The 12,596-nt window shown below is 59.7% G+C and overlaps 1 protein-coding gene across 7 annotated transcripts in view; it reads left to right on the forward strand.

Annotated features, from left to right (window-relative positions):
- RGL1 (ral guanine nucleotide dissociation stimulator like 1) overlaps positions 1–12,596 on the forward strand; it is a 192,632-nt gene that overhangs the window by 138,007 nt on the left and 42,029 nt on the right. For all 7 annotated transcript variants that reach the window (XM_070055004.2, XM_089311969.1, XM_089311967.1 and 4 more), the window contains one exon: positions 12,251–12,328. In XM_070055004.2, the coding sequence (XP_069911105.2) occupies positions 12,251–12,328 (78 nt within the window). The remainder of the gene's footprint in view (positions 1–12,250; positions 12,329–12,596) is intronic.

A 12,596-nucleotide genomic window follows, 5' to 3' on the forward strand; every position in this document is an offset into this window, starting at 1 on the left:
ATTCAAGCTATCATTAAGGTCTAGCTGAATGAGGAGTTGGGATTTGTCTTGTGCCGCTTGGAGGGGCCAAAGCTTGGCCCTGCATTTGCTCTTCTGGGCACATCCAGTGCTGGCGTCTGAGCTGAGCTGTCGGCGAGTCCTGGGTGCCCGTGGCCTGCTGAGTGTTCTGCACAGGCAGCACGAGGCGTGGCTCTTGCCCTGAGGTGGCCTCCCGTGGTGTCCGTGGTACTGGGCCCCACAGAGCTGCCTCACTCGCAATACCATCTGTGTAATTTTACAGCCATCATTTTAGTTATGAAAATGTTTGTTTTCATCTAATTGAAAGGCAGGGCCAGAGAGAAAGAGGGGAGATGGAAGGAGAAACAGAGAGAAAGAGGGGGAGACAGAAGGAGAGACAAAGAGGGGGAGACAGAGGAAAGACAGAGAGAAAGGGGGAGACAGAAGGAGAGAAAGGGGGAGACAGAAGGAGAGACAGAAAGAGGGGGAGACAGAAGGAGAGACAGAGAAAAAGAGGGGGAGACAAGGAGAGACAGAAAGGGGGAGACAGAAGGAGAGACAAGGAGGGGGGAGACAGAGGAGAGACAGAGAGTAAGTTGGTCTTCCAGTTGCTAATTCACTGCTGCATGCCTGCAACAGCCAGAGCTGGGCCAGGCTGAAGGCAGGAGCCTGGAGCTCCATCCAGGTCTCCTGCGTGGGTGCGGGGCCCAGGTCTCCTGCGTGGGTACGGGGCCCAGGTCTCCTGCGTGGGTACGGGGCCCAGGCACTTGAGCCATCATTTACCACTTTCCTGGGATGCCTTGGCAGGGAGCTGGATCGGAAGCAAGGATTCGAACCCACGCTCTGATAGGAGACACAGGTGCCTGAGCAGCAGCGTGGACTGCTGCCTCACAGCACAGCCCGGCATATTCATGATCTTATATTCCTGTTCTTTGAGAGGATGCCTCAGACGACAGCATGCTGGCCACAGAACCCAGCCCCCGCCTTGGCACCTCAAGTTTTACCGCCAGAGTCAGAGCCGGCGCTAGCGAGACAAGCAGACGAGGGCTTTGGGGGTCTGGGGCGGTGCTGTCACGTGTCCTGCAGGTGGCACAGGGCGCAGTAGGCCAGCAACGTGAGTCCTGGTGGCTCTGCGTGCTCTGCAGACGTGTGGGTTTGTGCACGTGTGTGTGCAGGTCTACACGCGTGTTCCCTTTTGCTCACTGTCCTGCTCATAGTGGATCCTGTGGCCAGGCCCGGCCGTGATTGGGTTTAACCAGAGTGTGCGTGAGTGGTTGGCTGGGGGGTGCTTAGTGCCTGCAGTTAGGAGGAAGCGATGGCGTCAGCCGCCTACTGTGAAGGCCAGCGCCGTAGGGGTTCTGTTCTTGTCGGACTTTGCTTGTGGGTCTGATACAATTGTTTTATTATTTCTTTTGGCTTCTTAGTAGTAGATGGCTTATCCTTTGTGAGATTAACACTGCGGGGTTACTGTAGCTGTGCTGACCCCGTAATCCACCTGGGGAGCAGACAGGGCGATGCTGCGGGATTGTGTTCCCGACACAGACAGGCTGTGGAGTGCCCAGCTTCGCGTTCCTTCCCGACGTCTCACCTGCGGCTCTCTCGTGTGGCACCGTCTGTTCTCTGGGATTTCTTGTTTTCCTTACAAAGTTGTCTGGGTCTGCTCAGGCGCACCTTCGTGTTTGCCTTGTCCTGCCTCGGGCTCAGCCCGTCACCAGGACGGCATCCCACGCTGCTCGCCCAGGCTCAGCTGGTCTCGGCCACACTGCCTTCCGGGACGGAATTGTGGGATAGTGGTGGTGTTGGCGCTTGGTCGTCTTATTTCCTGCGGCTTTGTACGTACCCAACTAAAGGTCTGTTCTTCCCACCACACCATGGAGAGAGTAAAGGGTCTGCTACGCTGTGCGCCACCCTCCCCATGCCGGAGAGCCTTCCGTACAGCTGACCCTAGTGACCTAGTGACCGCACCGTGCACGCTCACACTGCCATCTGCACTTCCTCGGGGAGCCTCGCGGGTGCTGCTTTAGGCTGGGCGCACCCCTGAGAGCAGAAGGCAGCAGGACGCCGGGCCCCGCAGCACGAGGAGAGCCCGAGTGGCGCCTCAGGGAGGGCGCAGCCCGAGCCGGGGACCAGTCCAGCTCGGGTTCTTGTCCCGTCCCAGGGAAGGCGCTTGCTCAGCAGGTCCCTGCAGTCACGTCTTCTCGTGCTTCCTTGCCGCGTTCCGCAGGCGGAACTTGCCTTCCTTGGTCTCTTCACTCCCTGTCTACAGAAGAGGAAGCTGGACGTCCGCCTGCCCCGTCGTGACCCAGCAGCTGCTCCCAGCATCCGCGTCACTTCCTGCGTTGTCGCAAAGGAAGGGGTGATCCCCCCATCCGTTCCGCGACTTCCTCAGCTGGTTTTCTCTGGAAACTGTTTCCGGAGGCCTCTCTCTGCATAGCGTTGTGGGCAGCTCTCGTGAGCGCCTGTGTCCCGACCACTGATGGACTCGTGCAGTGCTCATCAGTTCTGGAAGACGTCCCCAGCGCTGCCTGGGTCTGGGGTGCCTGGTGTGTGTGAGCGAGGGCAGCCCTGGGCGGGCATCCGTAACCAGGGCGACAGAACCCTGAGCAGAGAGCTTGGCTCTGCGGCAGACAGGGAGGCAGGGCCGTGGTTGCCTGGGCCAGTGAGGTCACCCCAGGGTCTGCATTTGCTGGGGCCTGGGCGGGGGTGCCCACAGAGCCCCGGGTGGATCTTCGTGGGGCAGGCCTCTCTGCTGCCACCACTGCTTCCACAGCACAGATAGAAAGCTGGAGGACATTTTATTTATTTCTGGTCCTTCCGTCATAAGTGCAAAGACTGCTTGTGTTTGCTGTGGGGGCTCCAGGGTGCGTCATGGCGAGAGCAGTGAGGCCACACAGGCACGAGGCCTGTCAGCAGGGAACGTGGCTGAGCGCACAGGACAGGGGTCTGACTCTGTGCTTGCTCTGCAGTGCTGGGCTGGGCTGGCCAACGGTGGCAGCCTCGGCCTCCTGCTGTGGAGGGGAGGGTGGCAGAGCCCCCAGCTCATAGCACGTTTGAGGTCTAGACTGGATAGCATGAGTGACATTCTTAGAAACATGCCTGGAAATCCTGACTGCTTCCCGTTTCCTGGTGGGGTTCTTTCTTTGTGACACTGGTCACTATTTTAAATGATCTATTTTTGATTTTTTTTGAATATTTTAAATTATCTATTTTTAGAAGTCCAGTGTACTATCCATTGCGCCAGAGCCACCTATTATCTATTTTTAAAAAAAAACATTTATTTGAAAGGCAGATTTAGAGGGAGGGACATGGGGGGAGAGACCTTCCCTCGCTGGTTAACTCCCCAAATGGCTGCAGCAGCCAGGGCTGGGCCAGGCCGGCCGGGAGCTGGGAATTCCGTCCTGGTCTCCGTGGGTACAAGGGCCCAATCCCCTGGGCCAGGCCATCTTCTGCTGCTTTGACTGGTTTGGAAGCAGTTCAGCTGGGACTCAAACTGGCGCCATATGGGATGCTTCGCCCCACGTCCCACAAGGCGGAGCACACTGCGGTGTTTCGTGGCTGTCCCACAAGGCGGAGCACACCGCAGTGTTTTGTGGCCGTCCCACAAGGCGGAGCACACTGCAGTGTTTTGTGGCCGTAGGGATGCTTAGCCCCGTGTACCACGAGGTGGAGCACACTGCAGTGTTTTGTGGCCGTCCCATGAGGCTGAGCACACCGTGGTGTTTCGTGGCCGTCCCATGAGGCTGAGCACACTGCAGTGTTTCGTGGCCGTCCCACGAGGCTGAGCACACTGCGGTGTATCGTGGCCGTCTCATGAGGCTGAGCACACCGCAGTGTTTCGTGGCCATCCCACAAGGTGGAGCACACTGCAGTGTTTTGTGGCTGTAGGGATGCTTAGCCCCGTGTACCATGAGGTGGAGCACACTGCGGTGTTTCGTGGCCATCCCACAAGGCGGAGCACACTGCAGTGTTTCGTGGCCGTCCCATGAGGCTGAGCACACCGCAGTGTTTCATGGCCGTCCCACAAGGCGGAGCACACTGCAGTGTTTTGTGGCTGTAGGGATGCTTAGCCCCGTGTACCATGAGGTGAGCACACCGCGGTGTTTCGTGGCCGTGTCCCTTCCCCCAGGCTGTGTTTGCCGGGCTCGCTGCTGTGTCCTTGGGCAGGACAGGTGCCTGCAGCAGTGCTTAGGCTGAGGGATGGGCAGTGTCTGTTCTGTACGCTCCGTCACGAGCAGGTGCTTCGAAGCAGAACAGCAGATGCGACCCATCGCCGCTGCGTTGCACGGGAGAGGCGGCGAGTGGAGGCTCCGCTGCCACTGGCAAGGCCTGTGGCCTCGTGTGTGTTCCAGCACCAACTCTGCTGCCTGGGAAAGCTCAGTGCGGGCCGCGCGGTCCTGGCCAAGCACTTCTGTGACGTGTGCGGCAGCTCCGACTTGCTCTTTGCTGACCTCACTTAAAGACAGTTTGGTGCTGGAATCGGACGAGGCTCTGGCCAGATGTTCCTGGATCCATGCTGCCATCTGCCCACGGAGGAGTCCCCGTGACGTTCGTTTCTGCTGCCTTCCCGCTGCTCTGGCAGGTCAGGGAGGGAGGTGGGCAGCAGGGGGGCTCTCGGGAGCAGGCGCTGGAGCTGAACCCACTTCAGCAGCTCACGGCACCTCCCACAGGTGACCAAGAGCCGCCTCCAGGTGCTGGCGTCCTGAGCATTAATGCTCACGCTAACCTTTGATACCATCAAGCGCATGTTACCTCCTCTGTGCTTTTGTGTGTCCTAAGAGTTATTAGTAGGCTGGTGCCGCAGCTCAATAGGCTAATCCTCCACCTAGCGGCGCCAGCACACCGGGTTCTAGTCCCGGTCGGGGCGCCGGATTCTGTCCCGGTTGCCCCTCTTCCAGGCCAGCTCTCTGCTGTGGCCAGGGAGTGCAGTGGATGATGGCCCAGGTGCTTGGGCCCTGCACCCGCATGGGAGACCAGGAGAAGCACCTGGCTCCTGGCTTCAGATCAGTGCGGTGCACCGGCTGCAGCGGCCATTGGAGGGTGAACCAACGGCAAAAGGAAGACCTTTCTCTCTGTCTCTCTCTCTCACTATCCACTCTGCCTGTCAAAAAAAAAAAAAAAAAAAAAAAAAAAAGAGTTATTAGTAGTGTTAAATTCTCTTGCTTGTATAGGAAAGGTTTCTGACATAGTGGCGCGCAGGGTGGCTGTCGGGGCAGCGGTTCATACGCTGCCTGGGCCGCCCCCGTGCTGTGTGACTGCCTGGTTCCAGTCCCGGCTCTGCTCCCGCCGGTGTGCACTGCGGAAGGCAGCACGTTGTGGTCCACGTGCCAGGGTTCCGGCCACCCTTGTGGGAGACGCAGACGGGGTCTGGGCTCCTGGTTTCAGCGTAACTGAAGCCTTTGAGTAGAAAGCCAGTGACGGACCATCTCTCTCGTCTCTGTCTCGTTTCTTCCTCTCGCTCAAATTAAAAAAAAAAAACGAAACTTGTTTACAAGGACAAGCAAATGATGCATTAGTTTTTTTTTTTTAAGCTTTATTTTATTTGCGAGGTAGATTTACAGACAGTGAGAGGAAGAGACAGAGAGGTCTTCCTTCTGCTGGGTCACTCCCCAGTGGCTGCAACGGCTGGAGCTGCGCTGATCCGGAGCCAAGAGTCAGGAGCTTCCTGTGGGTCTTCCGCAGGTGCAGGAGCCCAAGGACTTGGGCCATCTTCTACTGCTTTCCCAGGCCACAGCAGGGAGCTGGATTGGAAGAAGGGCAGCCAGGACTGGAACCGGCAGCCATATGGGATGCCGGTGCCACAGGCAGAGGATTAACCTACTGAGCCATGGTGCTGGCCCCCCCATTAGTTTTAATAACTCTCGTACCACTGCTCCCTGCAGGCCGAGTGGAAACAAGCGGGGGTCTCCCAGGAGCCTGTGTCCCCTGAGCTTGGAAACGCGTGAGGTGTTTGGTCAGTTTGCCCATCCTGTTGATTTAGAGGGAAAGCCGTGGGGGTCTTCCGAGTGCAGGATGCAGACCTGCCCGGTCTCCTGACCGGTGGGCATGGGGGATTCCCCAGCACAGGAAGCCATTTGCTCCGCGCGCCGGGAGAGCCGGTGACTTCACACAGGCTCCCGGCTCTGGGTGCTGATGACTCGTGAGCAGCAACAGAACCTTACGAGCTAAGAGGTGGGTGGTTGGCTGTTGAATGGCAGATTGTTGAAGGTCGTGTTTCCCGGGACTGTGTGGACGATGACGCTGGGGAAGACAGGGTCCCTACGGGCACAGCCCCGCTGGGTGCCCTTGCTGGGGAGCCAGCTCCTCGTGGAGCATGTCTCACGCGTGATCCTTATACATGTGTCCATAGCAGCAGAACGGGGCCCCAGAGATGCCCACCTCAGTCCCTGCAGCCAGTGAGCGTGTTAGATTGCGTGGCACGGGCACCGGGGTGGATGACCAAGTGGCTTTAAGAGGAGAGGCCCTTGCCTTGTCTGGGTGGGTTCCGTGTAATCGCGAGATTCGGAGGAGAGGCAGAGAGTGTGGGCGTGGGGTCCGAGCGATGCTGTGTTGCTGGCTGTGGAGATGGAGGCGGGGCCTGGGGCCTGGGAACACAGGCGGCCTCTGACTCCGCGAGTGTGGGACGGTGAACTTGTTCGAGGCCCGAGTTCGTGCTCATTTGTTGCAGCAGCAGATAAGAAGCTGATGTTAGGGAGAGGACTCTGCGTCCAGGCCCACGGCTCCAGGGCGCGGAGGGGCAGGTGCTCGCCTTCACCTTGCTGTGTCCAGGACGGCACGCCCCCCACGGTCTGGTCTGGCGCAGACAGAACGGGGCTCGGCCTCGGCACCCACGCCCGTGGTGGTCCCCCCTCAACCCTGTAACCAGAAGCGCAAACTGCTGCTTTAGAATCCCACCCCGCCCAGACCTCAGGAAGGAAGAAGGAAGCGCCTCCTTCCTGCGGCTCCTCCGGAAGCCTGGATCTGCCCTGGGCAAGGCTGCGCTTCCCCGGCAGCACCGTGGCCTGGCCCTTTTGCCCGAGAACACGCGTGCCCCCAAGGGTCGCGGTCAGAGGCTCTGCCCCATCGCAGCCCCCAGGCCCGAGAGATTAGGGTGTTTGTGAAGGAGCAAGCGGAATTGCTCCGAGGGTTCCAGAGGGGAACCAGGTGGGGCCCCTGGCCCTGGCTCCAGCTGCCCTGGGCATCTGGGGAGAGAACCAGCCGACGGGAGAGATTTCTCTGTTTCTCTTTTTCTTTGCCTTTCAAATAAATTTTTAGAACCATTTTAATTTGAAAGGAAAAGGGGTTAGCTGTTTCTGCGTCAGTCGGGTTTTCTCGCCAGCTGCGTTCAGCTTTTTCTGATGTGTGGTTCTGGGAGCTGAGCCCTCGAGGACGACTCCAGGCCCCGTGTCCTGGAGCACAGCTGTTGCCCTTCACCTCTGCTGAAGACGAGGTGGCGCCAGTGTGCACGCAGAGAGGTGGGGGCCGCCATCGCGCTCTCCCTGGCACACCCGGGGTCGGGGGGGCAGGGAGCCCAGGCTGGCACTGGATTGCTGGTCCTGTGCCGCCTCATCCCGGACCGGACGTGGCCTGTGGCCATCAGGCGCTTCGGGCTCCCTGCCCCGTCCGTGGTCCTTCAGCATGGCCCATGCCGTGTGGCAGGCAGGTGTCCAGCACTGCCACCTGTCGGGGTGGGGTGGAACGTGGATGGCCCCCCAGGTCTGAGTGCAGGAGATGGGCCGAGGAGAGCCCTAGGTACAGTGGGCGCTCTAGCAGGGGCCGACGTGACTTCCTGTCGAGATGAGAAACGGCGCGGCCAGGGGCGCCAGGCGATTGTCCTGCCCTTGGGTGGGCAGCGGCCGAACCTGTGTCCTTTTCTTGGCCTCCTCTTGGAGACGGCTGTGGACAGGGGCTGGAGCAAAGGTGTTTCTGAAGGGAGTTCCGTGGCGAGCGGGGACTGTCGAGAGGCAGCAGTCCCAGGCACTGTCTGCTGTGGGGTGCCTGTGTGGGGTGGGCGCAGCTCCTCTGGGGTCTGCTGGACTTGCTCAGTCACGGGAACCTCTGGCCTCGGGAAGCACGGAGCAGGGCTCTGCCCAGCCCTGCGCCCCTTCCCTCAGCCTGGACCTCTCCCTTCCCTCGACAAACTAACTCCACAGGGGCCCCAGACCTTTCCCGGGGGCTTGGTGGCTGCAGCCCAGGCCTTGGGTCTCAGGGCGGGGAGGGCCCTGTCACAGGGCACTAATCAGAGGGACAGGACAGCCGCGGGCTGCTCTGTGGACTCGCCGGCTTCTGCCCTCGCTAGTGCCGGCACCTGCAGGCCATTTCGCCCGGATCGTTCCCCTGGGTCCAGGTAGCCCCTGGACATTCTTCTCATAGCTGACCTGTGCTGTGTGGGTCAGTTAGGGAAGAATGCTGGGCTGTTCCTAACCCAGGGGTCATTGGAAAATCAGACCCCCCGGAGGCGCCTAGGTCAGCAGCTTCGTGGGAGGCCTGCCTCTTCTCTGTGCGCTGTCCCTGCCCTGCCCTCCCCACGTTCTTTCTTCAGGGTAGTGGAGGTTCCGTGAGCTCACAGGAGACACAGCTCAAGGGTATCTGCTGCACGCAGGGGAGGAGGTGCGGTGCCATGGCCGGCTGTGCCCTCGCCATGGCCCTGTCACTCGGGGGCCTCCCCTGCTGTCCCCTCTTAGCCTGTTGTGTTCCCATAGAGCAGCGTCCTCCCCTGCCGAGGCCCTGCCCCGGCTACTGGGCCTTGGCGCTGGCTCTTCCTGTGGCACGGGAGGTGCTCTCCCTGAGGTCCGTGTGGCCGTTGCTGCCTCCTTGTCACATGCGCCCTGGTCCTCCCTAGAATACCCCCTGTCATGCCATCTCCCCTCCTTGCTGTTTTTTTTTTTTTTTTATTTACTTTATTTATTTGAAAGACAAGAGTTCCAGAGAGGTAGAGACAGAGAGAGAGGTCTTCCATCTGGTGGTTCTCTCCCCAGCTGGCTTCAACAGCTGGAGCTGAGCTGATCCGAAGCCAGGAACCAGGAGCTTCTTCCGGGTCTCCCACGTGGGTGCAGGGGCCCAAGCACTTTGGCCATCTTCCACTGCTATCCCAGGCCATAGCAGAGAGCTGGATCGGAAGTGGAGCAGCTGGGACTCGAACCGGCGCCTGTGTTGGATGCTGGTGCTGCAGGCTGGGGTTAACCCACTGCGCCACACGTGCTGGCCCCATCCTTTCCCTGCCTTGCATGTTCACGTCTGACTCTGCGCACACCGACTGCTTCCAAGGCTCCCAGCTTGGAGAGTCCCAGCGTGGCGGAGCCCACGGCAGACAGAGAAGTAAAGGAGAAACCCTGAGCTTCTCCGGTTCAGGCCTGTTGAGCTGTCTCCCCGCTTCTCCCCGTGGTAGAGGATCAGCAGGTTTCTCTCTGGGCTTCCGTGAGAGCCAGGTCACGATGCACGGAAAGCCAGCCCCTGGCGCCTGGCTCACCACAGGGCTCAGCCACCATCGCTGGGCCAGGGTGGGCGGAGCCGAGTGGCTGCACGACCATCCCGGGTGGGCTTGTTGAGCCTCTCCAGGGCGGGGCCCTGCTGCGGACCCTGCCCCCATGCACAGCTTCGTCAGGACCAGTGGCCACCTCAGTGCCGGGAGAGGCCCAGGGCAGAGCCGCCCCCGGAAGTGAGTGTTCCCTGTGTGAATGCCAGTGGCCTGCGAGACCCCGGGTGGATCTTGCTCCCCTTTGATTTCTGTGGTAATTGTAGCCTGCAGCAGGTACTGCTCCAGGCTGTCCTGGAGGCAGAGAATCGCACCCGAGCCATGCCGCTAGCCGTGTTTTAATGGAGGTTTTGCCAGTTGCCATCTGGAGAGGCTGCTGCTCAATGCCACGCCTTCTAAAGAGGCGGGGCTTTGGCCCTGAAGCCGGTAGCCCTGCAGACACTGGAGGCGGCCTTGCTGGTGTGGCCCCAGCCCTTCCACGGCTGTGAGGCCTACGTGTGTGCCCTGCATTCACTGCCCTGGAAGGGGAGGGATGGGTGTGCCCTGTCTATGCCCTGTCTGTGTCCTGTCTGTGCTCTGACTGTGTCCTGTCTGTCTCTTGTGTCCTGTCTGTGTCCTGTCTGTGCCCTGTGTCCTGTGTCCTGTCTGCCCTGTCTGTGACCTGTCTGTGCTCTGACTGTGTCCTGTCTGTCTCTTGTGTCCTGTGTCCTGTCTGCCCTGTCTGTGTCCTGTCTGTGTCCTGTCTGTGCTCTGTGTCCTGTCTGTGTCCTGTGTCCTGTCTGCCCTGTCTGTGCTCTGATTGTGCCCTGTCTGTGTCCTGTGTCCTGTCTGTGTCCTGTATCCTGTCTGCCCTGTCTGTGCCCTGTCTGTGCTCTGTCTGTGTCCTGTCTGTGTCCTGTCTGTGCTCTGTGTCCTGTCTGTGTCCGGTCTGTGCCCTGTCTGTGTCCTGCACTGATCTGTGGAAGCCACAGAAGCACTGAGAGGTTTGGGTCCAGGGCCTGCTCTACAGGCAGGACCACGAGATTTCCTGGCCGGTTAGGTGGGGAGGAGTCGGTGGGTGTGAGCCCAGCAGCTGCACCCTGGCTCCTACTGGTCTCCAAGCATCACGCCGGTCCTGGTGGCTAGGAGAGACCCCACACAGGCTGCCGAGCGAGGGGACAAGGCAGCAGGCCACTTAACAGGAGGGCTTTGCACACAGGATAGGTCACCATGTCCTCCTTGGGCCACCTGATGCATTGTGGCTTCACATTCTGGGGTATCAGCCCGACCTGCACCTCAGCTCTGAGTCTAAAACCTGTGGAGACCCAGGGCCGGGCCCGGGGACTGCGTGCTCGCCACTCTAGGCCGCGGGGCCTGCTCGCTGCTTCAGTTCTGCCTCCCCGCTCACAAAACATCTGATTTTCCAGATGAACCGGAGGTAAGAGGCCTGAGCTGGCGCGTGATAGAAGCAGAGGTCGAGTGGCAGGTGTAGGAGGCTGGAGTGCACCCTGGGACGACAGACGGCCTGTGTGAGAGGACCCATGCCCATCTTGCTTGGCCGTGGCCAGGGGCTCAGCCCCAAATCCCATGTTGTTTACTAGGAATCTCACTGCCCAGCCCTGTCTTGTTCCCCGGAGGTTGAGAAAGTCCTCATGGGACTGAGCTCTTATCTCAAGAAGAACAAAGGGCGCCTCTCACAGCAGGTGCAGGACAGAAGGGAGGGGAGCGGGAGGGTGGCTGAGGCTGCCGAGCCCTGGGGGTGAGGGAGGCGCAGGACAGGGCCTGGCGGCGCCTGAGAGGGGCCAGGTGCACCCGCATGGGCCTTCAAGTTTCCCAGGACCTGGGAGTGTTGCAAACCTGAGGCACGAGGGTCTGACGCCACTCATCCCCCGCAGAGGACAGAAGTCTGCTCTTCAGGACCTGTGTGCCCGGTCTGCCTGCCGGGAGCCGGCTGAGGCGCTGGGTTCCCAGAGCGAGTGCGCCTTCAGGTGGAGGGAATCTGCCGGGCCGGCCTGCTCACAGGTGCACCTGCAGCTGCAGCTGCACCTCTGGGAGCTTCTGAGTTTGTAGTGGGGAATGAAGTATTTCTTTAAGATTGATCGATTTATTTGAAAGGCAGAGTTTTATATATATATATGTGTATATATATATATATATATATATATATATATATGTATGTATGTATTTTTGTGAGAGAGAGAGACAGAGAGAGAGAGAGAGAGAGAGAGGTCTCCATCTGCTGGTTCACTCCCCAGATGGCCACAGCGGCCGCAGCTGGGTCGATCTGGAGCCAGGAGCTCCTTCCCAGTCCCCTACGTGAGCGCAGGGGCCCGAGCACCTGGCGTCTTCTGCGGCCTTTCCAGGCACATGGCCTGGGAGCGGGCCAGCAGTGGAGCAGCCGGGACTTGATCCCGAACCAGAGCAGCTTTACTGCTATGCCACAGTGCTGCCCCCCAAACATTTAAATTTAAGCACCTGTTGCTTTAGAAAAATAGACCCCTGCAGGCAGCTCCCACATTGTCAGCGTCGCTGTGTTGGGATGGGCCACGTCCCCTCTCACAGCTGCAATGCCTGTGGGCTGGCGTGCCACAAATCTGCCTGCTCCTCCTATGGACGCCTCCCTGGTCGGGGAGAAGCTGCTGGAGGCTGGCAGTTCAGGGGGAAGCTCACGTGGTGTGACTGGCGCATCGCTTTTCCGCTAAGCAACCCAGAGCTGCACCGCGCCGCTCCCTCCTGCCAGGGGCAGCCATTCGTCCCCAGTGGGAGGGCTGCAGCTGCTTGCCAGCACTGCTGACCTGTTTCCTTGTTGTTTGGTCCATCAAGGTACGGAGACCTGACAGGCCCACGCTGTGAGGAGGACGGAGGCCCAAGTTCCCCGGAGTCCAAGGCCATCATCAGGAAGTGAGTGTGTCTTTCTCTGTTGCGTGCAGACCGTTCAAGGATCTCTCAGGACGCAGCTGGGTGCAGCTTCTGCTCTACTCATACCAAGTGCAGGAGAGCAAAGAGCTGCTCTCTGGTTCCCTCCGTCAATCAGCAAAAATCGTTTATTCCTCCAGGCTCTGTGCTGACTCAGTGCAGTCAGTGTGTGCACAGGAGAGTGAGGGACACACACACACACATCCCAGTGCATGACAGTGTGTGCACAGGAGAGTGAGGGACACACACACAC

Source organism: Oryctolagus cuniculus, chromosome 13, assembly GCF_051225735.1.
Source record: "Oryctolagus cuniculus isolate XC-2025 breed Fujian yellow rabbit chromosome 13, ASM5122573v1, whole genome shotgun sequence".
Taxonomy (NCBI): Eukaryota; Metazoa; Chordata; class Mammalia; order Lagomorpha; family Leporidae; genus Oryctolagus; species Oryctolagus cuniculus.